The 25211-nt window shown below is 38.0% G+C and overlaps 1 protein-coding gene across 1 annotated transcript in view; it reads left to right on the top strand.

Moving 5' to 3' along the window:
- Positions 1–145: 145 nt before the first annotated feature.
- LOC132112145 (syntaxin-binding protein 6-like) overlaps positions 146–25211 on the top strand; it is a 46011-nt gene continuing 20945 nt past the window's right edge. The window contains exons 1-2 of the mRNA XM_059519726.1: positions 146–334; positions 15566–15764. Of these exons, the coding sequence (XP_059375709.1) occupies positions 15611–15764 (154 nt within the window). The 5' untranslated portion in view covers positions 146–334; positions 15566–15610. The remainder of the gene's footprint in view (positions 335–15565; positions 15765–25211) is intronic.

The raw sequence follows: 25211 nt of genomic DNA, 5'->3' as shown, positions 1-25211 counted from the left end.
TGTGTGGAGCGTCTTCGTGGAAATGCCACTACTGTGTGCTTTTAAGGAAGTGAAGTGTGTGTGTGTGTGTGAGAGAGAGAGAGAGAGAGGTGTGTGTGTGTGTGTGTGTGTGTGTGTGTGTGTGTGTGTGTGTTTTAATGTCAGTCCACTAAGAACTGCAGCGCGTCTGCTCCACGTCACTCACACTCGCTCACTCTCAGCGCAGTGCGCACTACAGAGTGAACACTGATCCTCGTGCACACTGAGTGACAGAGAAGCGCGGGCTCGAACTCAGATGGAAAAAGCAGCAGCTCCGACGGACGACGAGAGAATAACGCTGCGCACACAGTGAAAGGTAAGACAAACACCCCACCTGCAGTAGCTACAGTAGTTTAATGATGTTTTTGATCTGTAGTGAGGCAGGGACACTTCTAAGTCTTATGAAGATGTTGTGGAACTAAGTAGCAAGTAAGAAAACCGCTCAACTGCTCTCAGTCACATCTTTCTGGCCCGAGGACAGTGCGCTCTACTGAGTGTGTGGCGACGCTCTTTCAGTTTCTGTGAGAGAACCGAGGACTGGAGCGATACTATCGACACTAGCAGCTGTTAACCAGGAATCACTCTACTCTACTGAGAGCTTGCTCGATATATGCGACATTCCAGCTTATATTAATTTTAGATAAACACCACAGAAGTGATGAATTGCAGAGAAAACAACAAACTTCTCATTAAACACTGACTTGGGCTTCGTTTCGAAATCTTGTCAGCTGTCTTTGTAGACATCATCACTGGAGACTCAGCCCAAACCTCAGGAAGCACAACTCGTTTTCACAACACTGTGTCTTGGATGCGGTTAGATTACATCACAAGATTGCAAACTAGAAACCATAATAATAATACTAATAATTTAACCATAAAAATAAAACAATAAAATGCAATTTACATGTCTGAATTACCAAAAATGTTATACTATTTTTTTTACTCATGCAATGAAAAGTGCATTTGAAAAATAAAAAAATGTAAAATAAATAAATGCTTACTGAATCACAGTAGCCTCACATGAGCAGTCAAATACTCCTCACTCACCCTTTATATTGACCACATCTGCTTGTGGAAGGAGTTTGTCATTGCTGACTGTGAAGAAGTAACAGAACGCTACATTAACTCTGGGATGACTGTCAGGTACCATATAGCCAGCGCTACTTAAACCATAAAATACTGAGCGTACTGTAGGACGACAATTTTACAGAACAATTTTAAAGACGACATGTTTTGAAAATACCTGTCTGGCAGGTTTACGGATAAATCCTTGTTTGTGTTAATCAATGTAAAATAAAGGAATAGTTGACCCAAAAAGGAACATTTACAGAAAATGTGCTCACCCTCAGACCATTCAGGATGTAGATGAGTTTGTTTCTTCATCAGTTCTGGAGAAATGTAGCACTGCATCAGTGTCTTATCAATGCAGTGAATGGGTGCCGTCAGAATGAGAGTCCTAACAGCTGATAAAAACATCACAATAATCCACAGCACTCCAGTCCATCAGTTAACATCTGGAGAAGACAAAAACTGAAACACATCCAGCATTAAGATGATTTTAACTCCAATACATTGAATCCATAATAACACTTCCTCAAGTTGAAAAGGTGTTCTGGTCTGAATCAGGAGAGAAATCTGCACAGATCAAACACCTTTTACAAGCCAAAACAGCTCTAAACAAATCTGTGTCTGGATTTTGACGTGAGAGACAACAGGAGATGCACTTTTTCACTGGAGGAAGTGTTACTGTGGATTATAAACTCGTATTTGAGTTAAAAACATCTTAATGCTGGATTAGTTTCAGTTTTTGTCTTCTCCAGATGTTAACTGATGGACTGGAGTGCTGTGGATTATTGTGATGTTTTTATCAGCTGTTTGGACTCTCATTCTGACTGCACCCATTCACTGCAGAGCATCCATTGATGAGACACTGATACAACATTTCTTCAAATCTGTTCCCATGAGGGATGGCTCCCATTGGGTGGCCTGAGAATGAGAACATTTTCGACATATTTTCGTTTTAAATCAGTTCAGCACATAAAGCGATTGTCTCTTTGAAAATCTTGGATTAAACCGCTAGATCCATACTTTTTGAAGCGTGTAAATAATTTTTGATATGTTCACTGCAAATGTAGTTCTCCATAATCCCCCATCCATGTCCGTTCGAGTCATACACTCAAGTTAAAATAGAGCATAAAATCTTCCTTGTGTAACATTATGTTTTGATATTTTGAATTGAAGGTCAGAATAATTCATCACATCATCAAAGGAAAAAATACAGTATGGTATTTCATATTTGTGTACATTACATTGTAAAGCAAGGATGTAAAGCACGATAAAAACAAGTTTGCATGTATATAGAAAGGAAGTCCAGAACTAATCTATTTCAGTTTGATTAAAACTGCTTGAGTTGGCTTTTTCATTCTTTCACATGGCTCCTCGTGCTTCTTGTCTGATTTAGGGTTTATGAGGGGATTGTTCAGGAAATAGAAATGGAACGAAGTCCACATCAGGCTTCTTGAATCATGGCTGTCCATTGGGTTCTTGGTAATAATTCTCACTTACTGCTGAATCATCTCACCAAACGGACAGCCCTTGTATTTATGTGCCATTCCTGCCTGGGTTAAACTTTATATTCCTCTCAGTTTATCCTGCTATACCACAGAAGTATAACGTGTCACTCACCGCAAAACATTAGTGTGTTATTATATTGCAGAAATTATATGAGCATAAATGTAGCTGCTCGGCTTAATGTGACATTTATGTGGTATTTCCAGTAAGTCTTTAGAGAGTCAGATCTTCGTCTTCAGTAAATAAATCCTTTAAAAATGAAAACAATTCAAATAAAATCTTTTTTTGTTCAGTTTCGGGAGTTAAGGGTTTAGTTAAGTCTGTGGTTGTGCGTGTGGTTGTTCTGTGGTGTAAAATCCAGATGGCTGATGGGAGACAAACAGCGCTTTAACTTCACTATCCAGTACTTCTGTCTCTCATGTGTTCGTTGCATGTCAGAGGTCAAACCAACTTGTTAGTCCGGTTCTTTGTTAGTATTTTTAAGGAATTAAGTAAATGTGTACTGTAAATGTGTTTTTCCTTCATCTAGTGGTTTTTTCCTTTTTCAGTAGTTGACTCCTATTTCCTGGAGTATCATCAGTTTTCTGTTGGTTTGTTGTGTTTTAGTTCTGAAATGCCCAGTGGTTGGTCCAGCTTCAGCTTTCCTCTGATTTAACTAAACGTCTTGATTTGGTGACATACTGGTAATGCTAGGGTTGGGTGCCAGAATGCCTGCGCGATCGATTGAAATATTTGTCCTGGTTCTCTGAAATGTACACAAGAAGCATGGTTTTTTTAGCGGGGCTATAGCATTTAACTCCATAAACTGTACACAAGTTTGCGATCGCCTGAGAACAGATTATCCACTTTTACGCTCATCAAGCCAGAGTCCTGTATTTCCTAAACATATTTTATTAAATTGTGCAGGTTTATGTTGTCTGAGGACATTATTTTACTCAGCAAATGCATTAAAAAAAATGTAATAGTCAACCCTGAATAGTGTTTAGTGTGTTGTTCTAAAGCAAATCTTATATGGGGTTTTAAATGCTCTTTTGGTATTTAACTTGTTACTTGCATGAAAATAGCTAAGGTAGGGTGACCAAATGTGCCATTTTCCCAGGACACGTACTGGCCAAGATTTCTATAATACCTAAAATATCCAGGCTTTGGCTTTGGTTTCCTGTTTTCATAATTAATGGAGGTAATGCTCATTTGACCAATAACATGCAGACATTGTACGTAATCGACCAATCGTGGTGCGTGAGAAGGTGGGATCTACAGAGAACGGTCAAAGCGATGCAAATACATCTACATATTAGTGTTCAAATTTAAAAACCCCAGCCAACCAACATCAGATCCAGCTTGAGATGACATAAAGATGCTGAATTACTGGGATTCTAGGATTTCAGTACTGAGAATAAGTTTAAGTGGCAAAACTGAGTCAAGAGGACAAACCCACTTCAGATGTTACTATTTACTAAAGACTGTGAAAAGGTGTGGACAGTTATTTTTGTGGATGATCTTATTGCATATGCATTTGTAGGAGTTTCCCTTTCAGATGCACAATGTATGAGGAGAGTATTAAAATGAATCACGCAACATGATTTCAACTGTAAAGTGTAGTCAGTTAACTGGTATTCGCACCATTATTTAATGCCCCAAAATAGCACCTGTGTTGTTAGAAGATTACACACACCTGATTATCATTGATGATTGATTATGGAAATGATCTGACCAGGGGGTGTATATAGGCTTATGTTTCATTTATTTATTTTTTCTTTTTATTTGAAATATTTCCAAATGTGTTAACTAGCCTATATCTGAAAATATCTTGATTCTCAAATATGTGTAAGTAAATGCATTTTGCACACTTATAGATTGTTATTTGATCAAAGTAGACAAATAGTGTAATCTATTAACTACACATAAAAACCCAACTTTTTACTTATTAAGTACCAGATATAGGTGTCATGTCATAAAAATAATTTTTTATACGACTGACTTTGTATTTAATGTGAATTGAATAATGATATTTTAAGTTATCCTAATTATAACACTTTAATTTTACAGCGAGCAATGAACCTTTACATGATCAATTATCAATCCAGTCTAGCCAGAGGCACTAACAAAAACTCCCGTTAAAATCACTGAAGCTGTTTACACTGTGAAATGAATATCTTACTTATTTTCATACGCATATTGTTGTTTCTGATCAGAGCAAAACTCTGTTTCAGCGATCTCTGATGGACCATTGCATTCATAAGCTCATCAGAATCATGTGTGATTGGTTATAATGCACAGCACTGTAAAAACACGTCTGTCAGCCAATGCAGATTTGAATTTAGCAGCTGATGCGTGCTGCACTTAACGATTTCATCACACCTCTGTGATTGTAGCAAATATAAAAAATATAATTCGGCTATTTTTTGTCCTTTGGAAGCTGCATTCAATATGCACTTGGCACGTGCCCCCTCACTTTAAATTGGCATGACGCCTCTGGATCTGACTGTGTCTGTGTTCTTTAATGTGCTCATTGTCAGCATCTCCCTGCAGAACTTTGCCCTCCCATTGGCACTTTTATGTTCTCATGCTAATTTGGGCTGTTTAGTAAATCTGGCCCCATATAGTCTGATGGAGTGTTTGCTGGATAGTAATGCATGTGTTTTGAGGGTGTGCAGAGAAGGGGACCGTTTGAGATCAAGTGGAAAAACAGCTAATTGGATTTCTGAAAGCTATTAGTCTCTCTTTTAGGTGAGACAACAGCGTGCCAAGAAGACAGCAGCAGCACTGACCTTTTGATGACAAATAAAGCATGGCCTCCAGGCCTGATGTTTGCTAACAGCAGCTTCGTGACTGTAACTATGGCTCTTTGTCTTATACAAGCGAACATGAATTTGTGCAGCCTCCCATATGCCAGTCCACAATGACTGTTGACAGGCTGTATTCGTTTGTATTTCTGTGTCCTCAGGCTTTGGTGTGAGTTTGTGAATTGGTCTGGGTTTGGTTCTTGAAGGATTTGAAGATAGCGGTCTGTCTTAACTCTTTGTTTTTGTGATCTTAGGTCTTTATTCAGAATGTGATTTTGCTCCATTTTTATATAATATCATAATGTTTCTGCTAAGTTTTTTCAAAACGAAACCAAGTGTCATTCATAATGTATGCTATGCTCATACAATATGAATGCAAGAACAGCAACAGTTGCAACGTGCAGCTTTCGTTTGTCTACTCAGTTCTCCAATAATAGCTGTTTTAAATGATCTTGAGATTGGTCTGACTCTAAATTTTACTCATCCCTCGGTAAACCAGAAAAGAGGGGAAAAACAGGGAAGCTACCGCTGTTTCAGCCATTGCTTTTTACTGATTAAATATCCAACTCCGTGATCCACTGAAGAGCCGTTATCAGGTTTTTCTGGCTCATGTACGCACACCTCCCAGTGATCTGAATGATTGAAGTATGATGGCTGATGAACTCTGTCTTAAACACAGAGAGCCCCTTGCTGTCTGCTGATTTAGATGGCTTCCTTCTGTTTGGAAATGTTCTCATCTCATTTAGAGCTCCTCGTAAGTCTCCATTGACAGCAGTAACTTACTGTTTTGCTACTCACATTTCAGAAGAGCATTTGTGTCCTAAATGCTCCTATATAAGCCACAGCAGTTCTCAGGACTTCACTATAGTCCTCTATTGACTGTTAAACCTGTTTCCCTGCAGGTGTTTAGATGAAGGAAGTTCATTGAACGTATTTGAAACAAACACCCAAGAACATTTGAAATTTGCAAGGTGATCCAGGGCTCTTTTGTGTTCTTAATGCACATTTTAAGTGAACTGCACTGTGGTGTGAACCTGAAATAGTTTGGATTACATTTGGCAAATTCACATATAAGAAAAAATTCTCCTGCATGCATGTAATAGCACTAACCACAAACCAGCTATTCTTTCATCTGATTCCCAAAATAGAATCATGTTACATGCTTCTGTTACTGCCAATGAGCATTTCATGTCAGAGGCAGTGGCTGGTCAAGATCCATTTGAGAAGCATCACAAAACTGTGATTTTGAACTTCACTGAAAACTGAGGGAGAAGATATTATACGGCTGAGGTCCTCAACTCTGGGCCAAACATTTTATGCTTCACTCTTAAAAATCAAGGTTCATATTGGCATTGATGGTTCAATGAGGAATCTTTAACATCTAAGGAATCTTTGCATTAGTTTTAGATTATTAAAATTAATATTAAAACGAAAAGTTTGTCTAAAAATAGGGTTTTAAGCTTGTCTGCTTTTGACCACTTCCAGAGGTTGAAGACGCTCATGTGGTCAAATGTGTTTAATGGCGACCAAAGACCACCTACTCATAAGCATTAAGCATTATAAATGGATGTTGTGTTAAGGAAGTGTAACAACACCTTGATGCAAGCTTCTCTATGTTGTGCCAAAACACAGATTGTGATCATTTTTTTTTTATTCAATTTTTTTTTTTTTTTTTTCCATTTCAATGAAATTGCTTTGAGCATTGGGTTTACAGTGAAGTGTATAAGGTTTGGAACAAATGGATGATTTGATAGTTTTATGTATAGACAATCAAAGTATTGGTGTTAGTGTCAACGTGTTCTCAACTGCTGTCCACATTTTATTTGACCTAGTTACATTGTGCAACAACCCTGCGGAGTCCACAATCTCTCAATGTCAATAAGGCCAAAAAAGATAACTGTTGACTACTGCACATTCCTGCTGCTATCCAACGTGTGTGTGGAAATACTCAGAAACATCATGATTCAGGAGTTTAGCCTGTCATAGAAAATCTCTCCAAGAATTTAGAAATACCCTTCTTGATGAAGAAGACTCGACAACATCACTTAAATGGATAGTTCACCCAAAAATGAAAATTTGCTGTTAATTTACTCATCCTCAGGCCATCAAAGACGTATGTGAATTTTTTTCTTCTGTAGATTAGTAAAGAAGATTATTAATTGGAACCGTAGTCCTTCATGGTTCATAAGATTCAAGTCAGTGGCTACCAACATTGTGAGAGTCAAAAAGCATATCAGGGAACACAAAATGAATACCCATGGCCCTTGATGATATACTGAGGTCTTATGAAGAGAAATGATCAGTCTGTGCAAGAATCTGAACATTATTCATAACATTATTACTTGTAATCCACAGCAAACGGGGAGATCTGATTCTTTTCCATGTCATTTCAGTATATTTGTTTAATTTACTAGTTTTTTTACATAGTCATGCAATGAAGTATTGTATATGCAATGTGTTATTAAAGCACCCAATAATAATGTAAAACATAATTTTTTTACTTGTCCTAAGCATATAAAGTGAATTAAAAAGTGTTAAATCTTAAATAAACTCACCTTTTTACATAATGAGAAACCATAAAAACGGTTCAAAATAATAATTTGATTATGAACCTGAGTTCACTTTGGACCATTTGCCTGAGGCTCTGGATTACAGGTAGTAATGTAATAAATGATGTTCAGATTCTTGCGCAGACTGAACGTTTTGCTTCATATATATCCACAGGGATTCATTTTTAAAGGGGTCATATGATGTGATTTAAATTTGTCCTTTCTCTTTGGAGTGTTAGAAGCTCTTGGTGAATGAAGAAGATCTGTAAAGTTCCAAAGACTAGACCAAAGTCTCAAATCCAAAGAGATATGCTTTATAAAAGACTCTGCAACACCCCCCTAAAATGGCTCATTCAAACACGCCCCCACATCTCTGTCACTACGTGGAAAATTTGCATAATGCCGCCAAAACTTTCAAGCAAAGAAAGAAGGCGTGGTTTCAGTAACAGTTAGTGTTGAAGCAGCCATGTCAGGGAGATGCTGTGTATTTTTAGGCCGAAAGCAAAAGCACTTTATTTGTTCTTCCAAAAGTACAGTTCATGCTTGAACTGATGGTAAAACTAAGGACAGCTTAATATTGTCAATAATGTGCAGCACAGTATGAGTATCATGCATTACCCTGCTGAAAAAAAATAAAATAAAAAGAAATTCTTACAGTTTCCATGAAACCATTTGTTTTTGGCTTTATTCCAATACAATATATATATATATATAGGGATGTCCAGATCCGATCACGTGATCGGAAATCGGGCCCGATCGCGCGGTTTCAGACTCGATCGGAATCGGACGTTACCTCCCGATCAGGACTCGGATATATATATATATATATATATATATATATATATATATATATATTCTCATTAATTTTTAACACCTCTTTTGTTATGCGGTGGCACAGAGTTAGACCCTTTTGACTCCACACAGAAACAGCGACGCGTGCGGCATGACATCACTTTGTTTTCAAGAGCTGGTGTAAATAAATATAGATTCAAACTCAAAGAGACATGATAGTTTGCGCATGATATTTCATTCGGACCCAGGATACAGCGAGATGAACATCACAGAGCGCTAAACTCTCATGCAGTGTGTGTTTCATTCATCCTCGAAGCCGGAGCGCGCTCTCGCGCTGATATCAGGATATTCCTAATATGGACAAAAGCGTCCAGCTATGCTGTGGTGCGCACAGGAAAACAGAAACTTATGCAAACACGAAGACATTAATATACGATCACGATAATAAATTGTTCTTCCAGTCATCTCCAGCAGGTGATAAATAAAGTATGAACAATGCAATGCTGATTGACATAGTATTTATTACAGTATAGAAACTATTCTGCATTATTATGTGATAAACAGTGTTTGTAGTATATAAACAAATCATTATTATTTGTTATTGTCCAGCATTTATAGATTTCTAAGCCAATTAAAAGCTAGAAATTAGAGAAAAAATAAAGTTGCCTATAGGCTACTACCAATGTCACCTTTATTTATATAGCGCTTTAAACAAAATACATTGCGTCAAAGCAACTGAACAACATTCATTAGGAAAACAGTGTCAATAATGCAAAGATGATAGTTAAAGGCAGTTCATCATTGGATTCAGTTATGTCATCTCTGTTCAGTTAAATAGTGTCTGTCCATTTATTTGCAATCAAGTCAACGATATCGCTGTAGATGAAGTGTCCCCAACTAAGCAAGCCAGAGGCGACAGCGGCAAGGAACCGAAACTCCATCGGTGACAGAATGGAGAAAAAAACCTTGGGAGAAACCAGGCTCAGTTGGGGGGCCAGTTCTCCTCTGACCAGACGAAACCAGTAGTTCAATTCCAGGCTGCAGCAAAGTCAGATTGTGCAGAAGAATCATCTGTTTCCTGTGGTCTTGTCCTGGTGCTCCTCTGAGACAAGGTCTTTACAGGGGATCTGTATCTGGGGCTCTAGTTGTCCTGGTCTCCGCTGTCTTTCAGGGATGTAGAGGTCCTTTCTAGGTGCTGATCCAGCATCTGGTCTGGATACGTACTGGATCCGGGTGACTGCAGTGACCCTCTGATCTGGACACAGACTGGATCTGGTGGCCACGGTGACCTCGGAACAAGAGAGAAACAGACAAATATTAGCGTAGATGCCATTCTTCTAATGATGTAGCAAGTACATAGGTTGTTATGGGAAGTGTTTCCGGTTCCGGTTTACCTAATTAATGCAGCCTAAAAATCCTTTAACGGATTTGGATAATAAAAGCATATTAGTATGTTATGTGTATGCCAGGTTAAAGAGATGGGTCTTTAATCTAGATTTAAACTGCAAGAGTGTGTCTGCCTCCCAAACAATGTTAGGTAGGTTATTCCAGAGTTTGGGCGCCAAATAGGAAAAGGATCTGCCGCCTGCAGTTGATTTTGATATTCTAGGTATTATCAAATTGCCTGAGTTTTGAGAACGTAGCGGACGTAGAGGATTATAATGTAAAAGGAGCTCATTCATATACTGAGGTGCTAAACCATTCAGGGCTTTATAAGTAATAAGCAATATTTTAAAATCTATGCGATGCTTGATAGGGAGCCAGTGCAGTGTTGACAGGACCGGGCTAATATGGTCATACTTCCTGGTTCTAGTAAGAACTCTTGCTGCTGCATTTTGGACTAGCTGTAGTTTGTTTACTAAGCGTGCAGAACAACCACCCAATAAAGCATTACAATAATCTAACCTTGAGGTCATAAATGCATGGATTAACATTTCTGCATTTGACATTGAGAGCATAGGCCGTAATTTAGATATATTTTTGAGATGGAAAAATGCAGTTTTACAAATGCTAGAAACGTGGCTTTCTAAGGAAAGATTGCGATCAAGTAGCACACCTAGGTTCCTAACTGATGACGAAGAATTGACAGAGCAACCATCAAGTCTTAGACAATGTTCTAGGTTATTACAAGCAGAGTTTTTAGGTCCTATAATTAACACCTCTGTTTTTTCAGAATTTAGCAGTAAGAAATTACTCGTCATCCAGTTTTTTATATCGACTATGCAATCCATTAGTTTTTCAAATTGGTGTGTTTCACCGGGCTGCGAAGAAATATAGAGCTGAGTATCATCAGCATAACAGTGAAAGCTAACACCATGTTTCCTGATGATATCTCCCAAGGGTAACATATAAAGCGTGAAGAGTAGCGGCCCTAGTACTGAGCCTTGAGGTACTCCATACTGCACTTGTGATCGATAGGATACATCTTCATTCACTGCTACGAACTGATGGCGGTCATATAAGTACGATTTAAACCATGCTAATGCACTTCCACTGATGCCAACAAAGTATTCAAGTCTATGCAAAAGAATGTTGTGGTCAATTGTGTCAAACGCAGCACTAAGATCCAATAAAACTAATAGAGAGATACACCCACGATCAGATGATAAGAGCAGATCATTTGTAACTCTAAGAAGAGCAGTCTCAGTACTATGATACGGTCTAAATCCTGACTGGAAATCCTCACATATACCATTTTTCTCTAAGAAGGAATATAATTGTGTGGATACCACCTTTTCTAGTATCTTGGACAGAAAAGGGAGATTCGAGATTGGTCTATAATTAACTAGTTCTTTGGGGTCAAGTTGTGGTTTTTTGATGAGAGGCTTAATAACAGCCAGTTTGAAGGTTTTGGGGACATGTCCTAATGACAATGAGGAATTAATAATAGTCAGAAGAGGATCTATGACTTCTGGAAGCACCTCTTTCAGGAGCTTAGATGGTATAGGGTCTAACATACATGTTGTTGGTTTAGATGATTTAACAAGTTTATACAATTCTTCCTCTCCTATGGTAGAGAATGAGTGGAACTGTTCCTCAGGGGGTCTATAGTGCACTGTCTGATGTGATACTGTAGCTGACGGCTGAATGGTTGCAATTTTATCTCTAATAGTATCGATTTTAGAAGTAAAGTAGTTCATAAACTCATTACTGCTGTGGTGTTGGGAAATGTCAACACTTGTTGAGGCTTTATTTTTCGTTAATTTAGCCACTGTATTGAATAAATACCTGGGGTTATGTTTGTTTTCTTCTAAAAGAGAAGAAAAGTAATCGGATCTAGCAGTTTTTAATGCTTTTCTGTAGGATATGTTACTTTCCCGCCAAGCAATACGAAATACCTCTAGTTTTGTTTTCCTCCAGCTGCGCTCCATTTTTCGGGCTGCTCTCTTTAGGGTGCGAGTATGCTCATTATACCATGGTGTCAAACTGTTTTCCTTAACCTTCCTTAAGCGTAAAGGAGCAACTTTATTTAAAGTGCTAGAAAAGAGAGAGTCCATAGTTTCTGTTACATCATCAAGTTGTTCTGAGGTTTTGGATATGCTAAGGAATTTGGATACATCAGGAAGATAACTTAAAAAGCAGTCTTTTGTGTTAGAAATGATGGTTCTTCCATACTTGTAACAAGAAGTAGAATTTACAATTTTGGCTATATGAATTTTGCAAAGAACTAAATAATGATCTGAGATATCATCACTTGGCTGAATAATTTCAACACCATCAACATCAATTCCATGTGACAGTATTAAATCTAGAGTATGATTTCGACAATGAGTAGGTCCTGAAACGTGTTGTCTAACACCAATAGAGTTCAGAATGTCTATAAATGCTGATCCCAATGCATCGTTTTCATTATCAACATGGATATTAAAATCACCAACTATTAAAACTTTATCTGCAGCCAGAACTAACTCAGATGTAAAATCACCAAACTCTTTAATAAAGTCTGTATGGTGCCCTGGTGGCCTGTATACAGTAGCCAGTACAAACATAACAGGGGATTTATCATTAACATTTGTTTCTTTGGATAATGTTATATGAAGTACCATTACTTCAAACGAGTTATACTTGTAGCCTGCCCTCTGAGAAATCCTGAAAACGTTGTTATAAATTGAAGCAACACCTCCACCTTTGCCTTTTAGACGTGGCTCATGTTTATAACAGTAATCTTGGGGGGTGGACTCATTTAAAATAATGTAATCATCAGGTTTTAGCCAGGTTTCTGTCAAACAGAGTACATCTATATTATGATCAGTGATCATATTATTTACAAAAAGTGTTTTCGTAGAAAGGGATCTGATATTCAATAAGCCAAGCTTTATCATTTGTTTATCCATATTGCTTCTGTTTTTTATTTGTTGAACCTCAATTAAATTGTTAATCTTAACCTGGTTTGGACGTTTTTTGTTTTTTCTAGTTCGGGGAACAGACACAGTCTCTATAGTGTGATATCTAGGTGAAAAAGTCTCTATGTGCTGAGAATTAACTGACCTCTGTGACGGGAGGCAGCTAGCAGACGGTCGGTTTAGCCAGTCTGTCTGCTTCCTGACCTGGGCCCCAGTTAGTCAAGTATAAACACTAAGACTATTTGCCATATTTCTAGAGAGAAGAGTGGCGCCACCCCAGGAGGGATGAAGACCATCTCTTTTAAACAGGTCAGGTCTGCCCCAAAAGCTCGTCCAATTGTCTATGAAACCTATGTTATTCTGTGGGCACCACTTAGACATCCAGCCATTGAGTGATGACAATCTGCTATGCATCTCATCACCACGGTAAGCAGGGAGGGGACCAGAGCATATTACAGTGTCTGACATCGTGCTTGCAAGTTCACACACCTCTTTAATGTTATTTTTAGTGATCTCCGACTGGCGAAGTCGAACATCATTAGCGCCGGCATGAATAACAATCTTACTGTATTTACGTTTAGCATTAGCCAGCACTTTTAAATTTGCCAAGATGTCAGGCGCTCTGGCTCCCGGTAAACATTTGACTGTGGTGGCTGGTGTCTCTATATTCACGTTCCGTACAATAGAATCACCAATAACTAGAGCACTTTCATCAGGTTTCTCAGTGGGTGCATCACTGAGTGGGGAGAACCTGTTTAATGTTTTGATCGGAACAGAAGAGCGGTGTTTTGACCCACGACTACGCTGCCTCACCGTCACCCAGTTGCCCTGCTGCAAGGGCTCTGTTTCCGGAACCGAACAATGTACAGGAATCCCTGAGCTAGACGCATCCAAAGCCGTATCTAGAGCCCTAACATTTTTACTATCCTCAATTAAAGTTTGGATGCGTGTCTCTAATTCTGAAATCTTCTCTGTCAGCCTAACTATTTCCCTGCATTTATCACATGTGAATCCCTCATCAGCGACAGAGATAGATAAACTGTACATGTGGCAAGAGGTGCAAGAAACAATGATAGGAGAAGCCATTACTCACCGTGCTTGATGAAAATTCTTACTGCGGTTGTTTGATGAACTTGTGAAAAACTGGAGCGAGGGAGAGGAGAAAAGAAAACAGCGATAGGTTCGAATGAAGACGCTAATGACAAGCTAACGAATGCTAACGCTTTGCAGGTGTACTGCACTCACGGAAATAAAATAAAAGTGAACGATCAAAGTTAATCTGATAAGATTGATCGATAATATCAGAAATATGGTGTGAATTAAGTTATATTTTACCACTTTAAAAAACAGAGAGTGATAGTAAGATAAAGATTCTAGAGAAAAAAAATAAAATAAAAACAGCTACACGGAGCTACAAAATGTTACACAAGGCCAACAGGAAGTAGAGAAAACACTGTCCAACAGCGACACCCGCAGGCAAGAGGTATGTGACGTGCTTGGCAGTGTCTACCAGTCAGAAGTTTTTGAACAGTAAGCTTGTTAAGGTTTTTTTTTTTTTTTTAAGAAGTCCCTTCTATTCACCAAGCCTGCATTTATTTGATCCAAAGTACAGCAAAACAGTAAGATTTTGAAATATTTTTACTAGCCTATTTAAAATAGTTGTTTTATATTTTAATACATTTCAAAATGTAATTTATTGAACATCCTGAATCTGTTTTTTCGCTCTTCTTTATTCTTTTTTTTATGTATTATGGAAATATCGGATCGGGACTCGGTATCGGCAGATACTCAAAATCAAATGACTCGGACTCGAGGGCAAAAAAACCTGATCGGGACATCCCTATATATATATATCCTTCTGACAAGTGTAGTTTGCTCTGATTGGGCAACTGACACACTGCCTTGTGATTGGCCGAACACTGCAAGCACTCCTCGGAAATGTAACACTGCTTTCTAGGGCTGTGCGCCTGCGATGTGGACGCGATATTGCTCTGTTTTATATATATATAAACACACAAGGCAGTGTGTCAGTTGCCCAATCAAAGCAAACTACACTTGTCAGAAGGAGGGACTTTATAGAAAACTAAGCATTTGTCAGAGGTGGGGCATAGAGGACCTACAATAATGTACAGTAATTGAAAAATAATGTGTTTTTTGAACATTAAAGCATGTCAACATATTCTGTTATCATATGACTCCTTTAACACGTGCAAAGTCGCACTGCATTGAAACCAGTCACTTTCAGATCTGCTTCCATTCTAGTGTATAACACACACTTTCCACAGTCCAATCAGCAACTGATGGATAAAATCAAGTCCCAGACAACGTTTTTTGTTGAAAAGCTGTTTCACTTAGAAGTATGTCGAAGTCAAAACTTTGCAACTAAAGCTACTTTTAAACAATAGGTATTGTGAAAAGCACTATACAAAAGCTTTGCGTCTCCAGGTCACATAGAGTATACAGAGGTCCTGCTATATGTTGACTGTCTCGATGTCTCTCTCATCAGAGTCAAGAGTCCCCTGCTGTCACCCAGCCTGCACCATCAGCTACAATGAGTGCCAAATCGGCCCTCAACAAGGCCATCTTTATTCCCAATGATGAGAGGCTGCTGGCAGCCGTGCAGGTGAAGAGGAGGACGAAGAAGAAGATCCCATTCTTAGCTACAGGAGGCCCTGGTGACTACACCACGTTCATTTGCTTATCAGGTAAAGTCTTCCCTCATTAGTGCTGTTTCACCATCACTGCTGCTCGTGTTTAGGGTCAGTGATTTGATCAGATTCCCAGCACTAAATATTCAACCGTGGCATGTAAGTTCTCCAACATCTTTGAGATACAGGCATGAATAATTCCTCAAATTATGTTTAATCATAATTGGTACTTAATACTTGAATAAAGGGTTGCGTACGTTTTTTTAGTATAATGGAGATACTTTAAATTTTGTATTAATATTTAATGTGACCTGCCAATACCAATTTTTGTTGATTCTGATTCTCTTTCTAAAAACTATAATTGACAGCATATACAGTACAAACAAAACAGATGTAATTTCATCTCTCACATCAAATTCTTACATCGTTTCAGATAATTCAATTAGAATAAGAAGCTGTTTTTAACATTCAATTGAAATCAGCAACTACAAACTCCATCTTTCCACTGCAGAGGAAACAGAAGCTGCATCTGAAGTGACATTAGATGTATTTACACACACTGTTTGAAGCTGAGAGGTGCCATAAATGCATTTACACCCCAAATTGGAAATGCATAAATAATTTTAAAAGATTAATGTCTTAAATAATTCTTTGAACATTTTTTGAATTTTGTTGGAAAAAATGCAATGATACTTTTAAATATGAAACCAAACCATCAGCAGGTGGCGTTTTAATGGTAGTTTTAATGAGTGAGTTATTTAGTAATGAGGCAAGTGTCTTGATTGAATGACTCACTGAATCATTGACTCACTCGAATCATTCAATAACAAACACTGCTGTGCTGCTCGGAGACACACAACAGTTCTGCTGTGGCTTTGACTGGGACTATTTTCGTTTGAGAAATTGAGCAAAAACTGTCACTATTGTGTCAAATGTAAGTAACGTAATTTTAACTTGTTTAACAAACTACTATTTTATCAAATCAGTGTCACACTGCAATTGTGCTGATATTCGGGGAAACATTGGTTGTGTAATGTTGCTTACCTATATCATATATTATAAATATATATATATATATATATATATATATATATATATATATATTTTTTTTTTTTTTTTTACTGCAGAATGCATCTATATCTTTCTGTGTGTGCTGTTGCACTCACGTGTTTTGAGTTCTGCTTGAGTCTCTCTTATTCTCAAGCTAACATTTTTGGTGGGCAAGTTTCAGTGCTTCTAGTTAATTTTGTTAGGGATGCATGATAAATATCGCATGATATTTAATGTGCATCTTGTCAGTAATGCCGTTTCTGTAATCAGTGGTAAATCGCTACACAGAGCCGTTGTTCACAAGCTGTGCAAAACATACACAAAATATGATCATGGTTTGGCGCAGCTTGTCAGTGAACAACGGCTCTGTGTAATAAATACTGCTCCAAATGAAATCACGCACGTGTAGAGATTTACCACTGATTACAGAACCGGCATTACTGACAACATCCACATCGTACATTATATACTGTGCATCCCTAATTTTTGTTATTGGTGCTTTAATCAGGCTTCTTGTCAGGTCATGCAAGTGAAATTCTCACTTGCCCCTTTAAAAATCTACTTGCCCAAGAGGAGCAATACTCGAGCCCTGTGGTTCCCCCACAGTTTACTTTGGCCCTACATGTACTACAGATGACACTTAGTGTCTTCCTCACTCATAGTGAAGAACCTCCATGCTGACGACATGTTTACATCCGGATGTCTAGATGTACATAGGTGTGATGTCAAAGTGGACTGGCTCGGATTCACCATTCTGGGAGGGTCATGTGGAAAATCAGCTAATTCCGGTCCCTGGCCGGTAAATCGGTGCATCCCTACCCATAAGCATTATTTATGGATGTCAGTCAGACATTTTCTTTAGTGGGCAGTTGTTGTCTAGAATGAGCTGCTAAGTGGACCAGACTTTACGGCTATAATCAGAAGTGTGGGTCTGCTTGTGATTGATAACACCTGTGTTCCTGAACTCTCTATGATCCACATGAGGAAACCACGATGAGTGTGAGGCAACCGTGAGTCGAGTGGAGTCGTTTCCTCCCTGCCCGGTCTCCTTCCAACTGTGAATAATGGTGGAAGGAATAGATCGTGACGGTGTGCTGGAGCGCCTCGGGGCCTTGACTGCTCGCCAATTCCAAACCGCATCAGGAAACACTTCTGAAGAACGTGTGTGTGTGTGTGTGTGTGTGTGTGTCTGTGTGTGTTTCTGTGAACTCCGATTCAAAGGAAGTTGGGTAAGTCCAGAAACATCTGAAGATAGTCCTGACCTCACTACAATGTACAATATAGCACTAATATCAGGTAAAGGCAAGGAGATGAGACCTCTTGAGATTATGGGATATCAACATCATTAATACAATTATTTCACTATTGTTTAGTGCTTTTTTGAATGTAATTAAATGCATTTAAAAAAAAATAAATTAATGGAATTTATTAATAATAATTTGGATAAACCCAAGTAGTATTACAGTCAAGCAGATTGTAAAAATGATTTTTCAAAATTGTTGTGAATAAATATTCTTTGATTAGGTTTTACAAGAAAATAGTACTTTACATGTTTAATTCAGTGTGTTACTTGCTGTTTCTTAATTTATTTAATTATGTTTAATTTACTAGCAATTTCTTTGTGGACGCCAGTTTCCACTGCTGAATAAAAAAATAAAACAAGGTAATTGTGGCTTTTTATCTCACAATTTGTACTTTTTTCCTTTAAATTGTAAGTGTATATCTTGCTTTTCTGACTTTTTTTTTTCTCAGAATTGCGTGATTATAAAATTTGCAATCTTGCAATTCTGAGAAGCGAAATGACTGATCCAAAATATGGCAAACCCTCATTACTGGCCAATCCTATTAAAATAACACTTCTGTACCACAATTGAAGAACATGAACATGTGAAGCAGTCCACATTTTGGCAGACAGGCTGAGAACATCATCATACACAATCAAATAAACATCACAAGCTGTGGGGCACATGGTTTTCTCTAGTGTCAGATGGTGACGGTTCCTTGACTTCCTTGTTTAATCAGTTTGACTAATCTAGCTGATAACCAGTTTGTTGAACAAGTCACATTTTCTACATGGTTGTCTACAGAAAGCTGGTAGGGCAACTCTAGGTAATGCAAGTTTTTAAAAAGCTCTGAGAGGAAAGGTCATTTAAATTGGCAGAAATGCAGTAAAGAATGAGTTCCACCTTCATTTGCGATCAGCTGCTTGTGAATTATTATTTTATTTGTGAATCACCAGGGATTTTCTAGTTTTGACTGGACTTCACTAAAATGATAAACATATCTGCAAAAACTGAAATCAGCAGCCGCCATCACATGAGTTTGGCTCTTATCATCCAATAGGCTCGTGTCTTCAGGAGGAAGTGCTGCTTTTTCACAGTTTCTGAGTCGTGTGGTTCTTCACCACATGTGCATCACATCTTAGTCATCAGCTCACGCTCGCTGTGACCTACAGTGTAAAAAATGAAACTGCTCATTTTCCCTTTTTGAGTCTCAAATACAAAAAAATGCTCTTTTCTTGAAACTACATAAAAATCCTTGTCAGACCAACAAAATTACCCCAAATGTTGCCACAACTAGTCAAACACAGTTGTCTGAACAAAGAATTTCATATTGTTAAAATGTTAAGGCTTTGTGAGTTCCCAGTATGCATTGCAGCGTGAATAAATTATGCAGTTACCATTATAGCATTATTGTTTTGCTGTTTGCTGACTTCATTTCACGTTTTTTTTTTTGTTATTATTTTATCATTATTATTAGTTATTTGTTGTACTGTGATGTAAAGAGCTCATCCTTTTAACTTGTGTTGGTTGTCACCATTCTTGAGGTTTGTGTGTCTGGTTTTGAGGACTAGGGTATGTTCAATCTCTTATGTCCATTTCCTGAATATCTTAAAGGTCCCATGACATGGATTATTTCCTTTTCTTTAAATGCTTTTTAATGTTTCCTTAGGTGTACTTATATTGTTAGTATGATTTTTACATTTTAAATTTAGAAATAAAAAGCATTTTTTATATCCTGATATTAGCCCTCTGGCTTGAATGCTCTGTTTGAAGGGGCGTGTCTGCTGTGAGACTCCGAGTAAACGACAACTGTTGTGATTGGCTGACATCTTTGCATTCGAAATGCGTATTACATGTGGAACCCTCTCAAATATATATATATATATACTACAGCTGTCGAGATTAACGAATCGTGGATTTGTTGATTATATAATTATTTTTTCGATTTTTTCCCATCACATGAAAGGCTGCAGTGATGAGCATTGAATAGACAGAGTCTGTTTATCGCATGAATGCAGTGATCTCGTCATTATTGCAACACGTTTTCTCTCACAAAATGCTTTCACCACAACTAACAGCAAACACATGAATACAGTGAGAGCTTTGTTGTGCAGCTTAACAGCGTCATTCATTGTAACGGCAGTTTGGGCAAGTGTGCAGATAATATATACTCGCGATGTGTGAGAGCTCCGAAATAAAGGGAGCATTCTTTGATCGCTCTCTGTAGTTAAATCACAATTTAAATAACAGATTTGTTTCATGCTACTAAGAGAAACGACGTGAAGTTGATCGTTTAGTCACTGGCTTGATTCACTGATGCATAAACAGTATTAAACGATTTAGAAAGAAAGTCTGTGTGAACTTGAATGATTAACTACACATCAGAAATCACTGATCACAGATCAGGCATTAATGAACACTGTTACTCACTGTTTGTGCCGGTGCTGTCGAATCCATATCATAAAAGTCTGTTTGTAACGCCTGTGCTGACATTGCGACTGAATTATATGTAAATATTTGGGCGGGCAAAGCAGAGAAAGGGGAGGTAACATTTCTCTTTACAACGTCACAAAGAGGAGATTCCAGATCAGACCGTTTGAGCTTCCGTTTTCTCAGAGGCAGAGAAAGATAGTAAAATCTCGATTTGCACCGATTCAAATTTTAGAAACTTGGGGACCACATACATGCTAGGGGAAGTCATATTAATGTTAAAAAACCTCAGAAAGTGAAATTTTCATGTCATAGGACCTTTAAGTCTTGTAAGTTGTCTTTCAAAGACAATGCTGTCTGCTTATTAGTCTTACTTAGGCTTTCACTTTTGTCATTTGTAAACAAACATACTTTGATAATGTGGTTATGTTTTAAACATAATTTTTTTGTTCCAGGAAACAGAAAAAAAAATAATTACCTCAATGACAGTAATTGTTGTTTCGGCTGCTGTGACAAGAATTAGTAATTATTTCACCGGTAGTAAAATAATGAAATGAGCACTGCATGAACAAACACATTTACATTGGCTCAACAAAGTATCTTTATTGAGGAGATCTAAAAATCAATTTAGAAAATTCAAAAGTCTTACTGCATCAATTGCCTTACTTTTTTTTAACTATTCTCACCAGTATTTTTTATTTTTTTTAACAGTGTATTCATAATTGCTTCTACTTTCATTTTTAATGTGTAATATAATTATAATCAACGTTTCTCACTTAGAGTTGTCTCCCACATTTCTTTTCATTAAAAAAAGAAAATACATATTTCTTAGCCCCCTAATAATTGACTAATCGTTAGTCAGCCAGAAGAGGCTTGGTCGACCAAAATTGTATTAGTCGCTTAGTCGTGAAAAGTCTGTGACAGACAGACTGTTAATGTCTAGTCTATGCTAATACACTACATCGGGCAGGACATCTAATAGCGTGTCTATCATTCAGCGACCTCAAATATGGCTTATAATCTGAAATTGGTTAGTAGCGACTTAACATGTCTGCTCAATGTAATGTTAACCTAGAGAAATGTGCGCTATTCAAGTGTCTGTGTGGAGAGTGGAAGAGTAGCTCACTGCAGGACAGATGGAGGCGCCGGTGCGCTCACTTGCACTTAAAATACTCCTCCTTTTTGGTCATACAGTTAAGAGTAATACATCTTTTGAATCTGTAAAGACCATGTTTATTTGTGTGCACTCACAATACTGCGCTTTTGTAAAATAATGAAAGCAAAAAGGATTCGCTCATGCTGTCTCGGTCTGTGAACTGTGAAAATATCTATAGAGAATGAAATGTCTACTTCCAAATGAACTAATTCAAATGGAAACCAAATATTCTCAAATTATGCAATCCGTATGAAACATGCAGACAGGTGCATCACTAATGCGGAGATGACGAGTCAGCGTCGCCGACTTCATCTCTTAAACTGAGGACAAAGAAAGCACTAGTTTAGTTTATCAAAATATTAAAATGTTAAAGCATACTCCTGTTTTTTCCTGACACATTCATAATCATTACTTCTGCCGTTGTGCTGTGGCAAGAATTATGCATGTACTTGAGCGCTTATTAGGCTATGTATTAAAGGCTCATTATAATGATTTAAATTGTTTATTAATAAACGTGCCATTGGTGGACTATTGCTTAAAATGAACGACTACTAGTCGACCAGAAAAATCCTTCGAGGACAGCCCTAATATTTTTATTATTAGACTACATTATCTAATATTTTAAGCTGTATGTCTTGTTAAATTTAGAATAATTTTGACTTATTTTATTTTATTTACTTTTTGATAATTCAGTTAAAGGAATAGTTCATCCAAAAATTCAAATTTGATGTTAATTTTCTCCCCCTCAGATCATCCAAGACTTTTTTCTTCAGTAGAACAGTAAAGTAGATTATTAGCAGAAACCATCCTTAAGGATTCATAAACTGTAAGCCAACTGTCTCAATACTTATACTCACATCAGATAGGGGATAACGCTACAAGACTCAAACTGCAAGAGCTTGATGCTGAACCGAAACATATCTAACAGATGAAAATATGCAATTACTTATAGTATTTTTGTACAGATGTGAGAGTTTAAGAGTAAATTAACTCCAGCATCTGGTGGTGTAATGTCACAATAATTGGACAAAAGAAAGCTCTCGCACTCATCAACCTTCACTGTTCCTTATTTAACACCTATGTAATACTCAGGATCTGACTCAGTGTTTCCATCTGTGAAAAATCCAGTCATTCCTGAGCAAGTACACCTCAGTCTTGTCCACCTAGTTAGGTCTGTCATAATGTTTATTTTGAACAGTTTGAGTCTATTATTTTATGAAAATGTCAGAATGGAGCAGATACAAACTGTATTGGTGTAACGGGGCTGATGAGTCTTGTGGATCCATATGCAAGCTTTTATTAGACAGAGACGTGGTCGTAACAGGCATGGGTCAAACACCGGCAAACAGGTATATAGAGGGCAAGACAAAGAATATTCCTAGGGCAAGCGTGGGTCTTTGAGCGAACAATATCCAGAGGGCTAAGCAAGAGGGGTAATCCAGTATCCAGAGCAAAAGGGTCAAAACAAGAGAAACACGGCAAGGCAAGGAAAAGACTAAACTAAGAAAACTAGAAACAGAGACAAGACTATGAAAACAAGGAACTGAAACAAGACTATGAAAACTAGAAACTAACAGGGAAAGGCTTACGTATCGCAGCTATCGCTAGGAGAGGTATATGTGCAGAACAATTCTCTGCAGTCAAGTCAAGTCACCATTATTTATATAGCGCTTTAAACAAAAAAAAAGATTGTGTCAAAGCGCCTGAACAACATTAATTAGGAAAACAGTGTGTCAATAATGCAAAATGACAGTTAAAGGCAGTTCATCATCTCAGTTCAGTGTAAATAGTATATGTGCAATAATTTGCAATCAAGTGAACGATATCGCTATAAATGAAGTGTCCCCAACTAAGCAAGCCAGAGGCGACAGCTGCAAGGAACTGAAACTGGAAAATGGAGAAAAAACCTTGGGAGAAACCAGGCTCAGTTGGGGGGCCAGTTCTCCTCTGACCAGACGAAACCAGTAGTTCAATTCCAGACTGCAGCAAAGTCAGATTGTGCAGAAGAATCATCTGTTTCCTGTGGTCTTGTCCTGGTGCTCCTCTGAGACAAGGTCTTTAAAGGGGATCTGTATCTGGGGCTCTAGTTGTCCTGGTCTCCACTGTCTTTCAGGGATGTAGAGGTCCTTTCTAGGTGCTGATCCAGCATCTGGTCTGGATACGTACTGGATCCGGGTGACTGCAGTGACCCTCTGATCTGGACACAGACTGGATCTGGTGGCTACGGTGACCTCGGAACAAGAGAGAAACAGACAAATATTAGCGTAGATGCAATTCTTCTAATGATGTAGCAAGTACATAGGGTGTTATGGGAAGTGTTTCCGGTTCTGGTTTACCTAATTAATGCAGCCTAAAAATCCTTTAACGGATTTGGATATTAAAAGCATATTAGTATGTTATGTGTAAGCCAGGTTAAAGAGATGGGTTTTTAATCTAGATTTAAACTGCAAGAATGTGTCTGCCTCCCGAACAATGTTAGGTAGGTTATTCCAGAGTTCAGGTGCTAAATAGGAAAAGGATCTGCCGCCCGCAGTTGATTTTGATATTCTAGGTATTATCAATTTGCCTGAGTTTTGAGAATGCAGCAGACGTAAAGGATTATAATGTAACAAGAGCTTGTTTAAATGAGGTGCTAAACCATTCAGGGCTTTATAAGTAATAAGCAATATTTTAAAATCTATACGATGTTTGATAGGGAGCCAGTGCAGTGTTGACAGGACCGGGCTAATATGGTCATACTTCCTGGTTCTAGTAAGAACTCTTGCTGCTGCATTTTGGACTAGTTGTAGTTTGTTTACTAAGCGTGCAGAACAACCACCCAATAAAGCATTGCAATAATCTAACCTTGAGGTCATAAACTTATGGATTAACATTTCTGCATTTGACATTGAGAGCATAAGCCGTAATTTAGATATATTTTTGAGATGGAAAAATGCAGTTTTACAAATGATAGAAATGTGGCTTTCTAAGGAAAGATTACGATCAAATAGCACACCTAGGTTCCTAACTGATGACGAAGAATTGACAGAGCAACCATTAAATCTTAGACAGTGTTCTAGGTTATTACATGTAGAGTTTTTAGGTCCTATAATTAACACCTCTGTTTTTTCAGAATTTAGTCATCCAGTTTTTTTATATCGACTATGCATTCCGTTAGTTTTTCAAATTGCTATGTTTCGCCAGGCCGCGAAGAAATATAGAGCGAAGTATCATCAGCATAACAGTGAAAGCTAACACCATGTTTCCTGATGATATCTCCCAAGGGTAACATATAAAGCGTTAAGAATAGCAGACCTAGTACTGAGCCTTGAGGTACTCCATAATGCATAATCGGGTCGGGCTCGGGCTTGCACTCTGGTTTGCGAGGCAAACGAGCGGTCATGTGATGTGTTTCGATTAGCACGAGAAAGATGCGAAAATGTATGCTGAGTAGGTGAAACGGAGGCCTGCCTCTGGCGATTACGTTTTGGTTGCACCAGCAACTAAAGCAAAGTCTGAGGTGTGGAAAACTTTTGACCATGTTTATAATGAGAATAATTAGTGAATAATGACGCACCATCAGTGAGTGCAGGGAAAAGCTGAAGC

This window comes from Carassius carassius, chromosome 31, assembly GCF_963082965.1.
Source record: "Carassius carassius chromosome 31, fCarCar2.1, whole genome shotgun sequence".
Classification (NCBI taxonomy): Eukaryota; Metazoa; Chordata; class Actinopteri; order Cypriniformes; family Cyprinidae; genus Carassius; species Carassius carassius.
The sequence above is the reverse complement of the archived record's forward strand: the minus strand, read 5'-3'. Positions and strand labels throughout refer to the sequence as shown.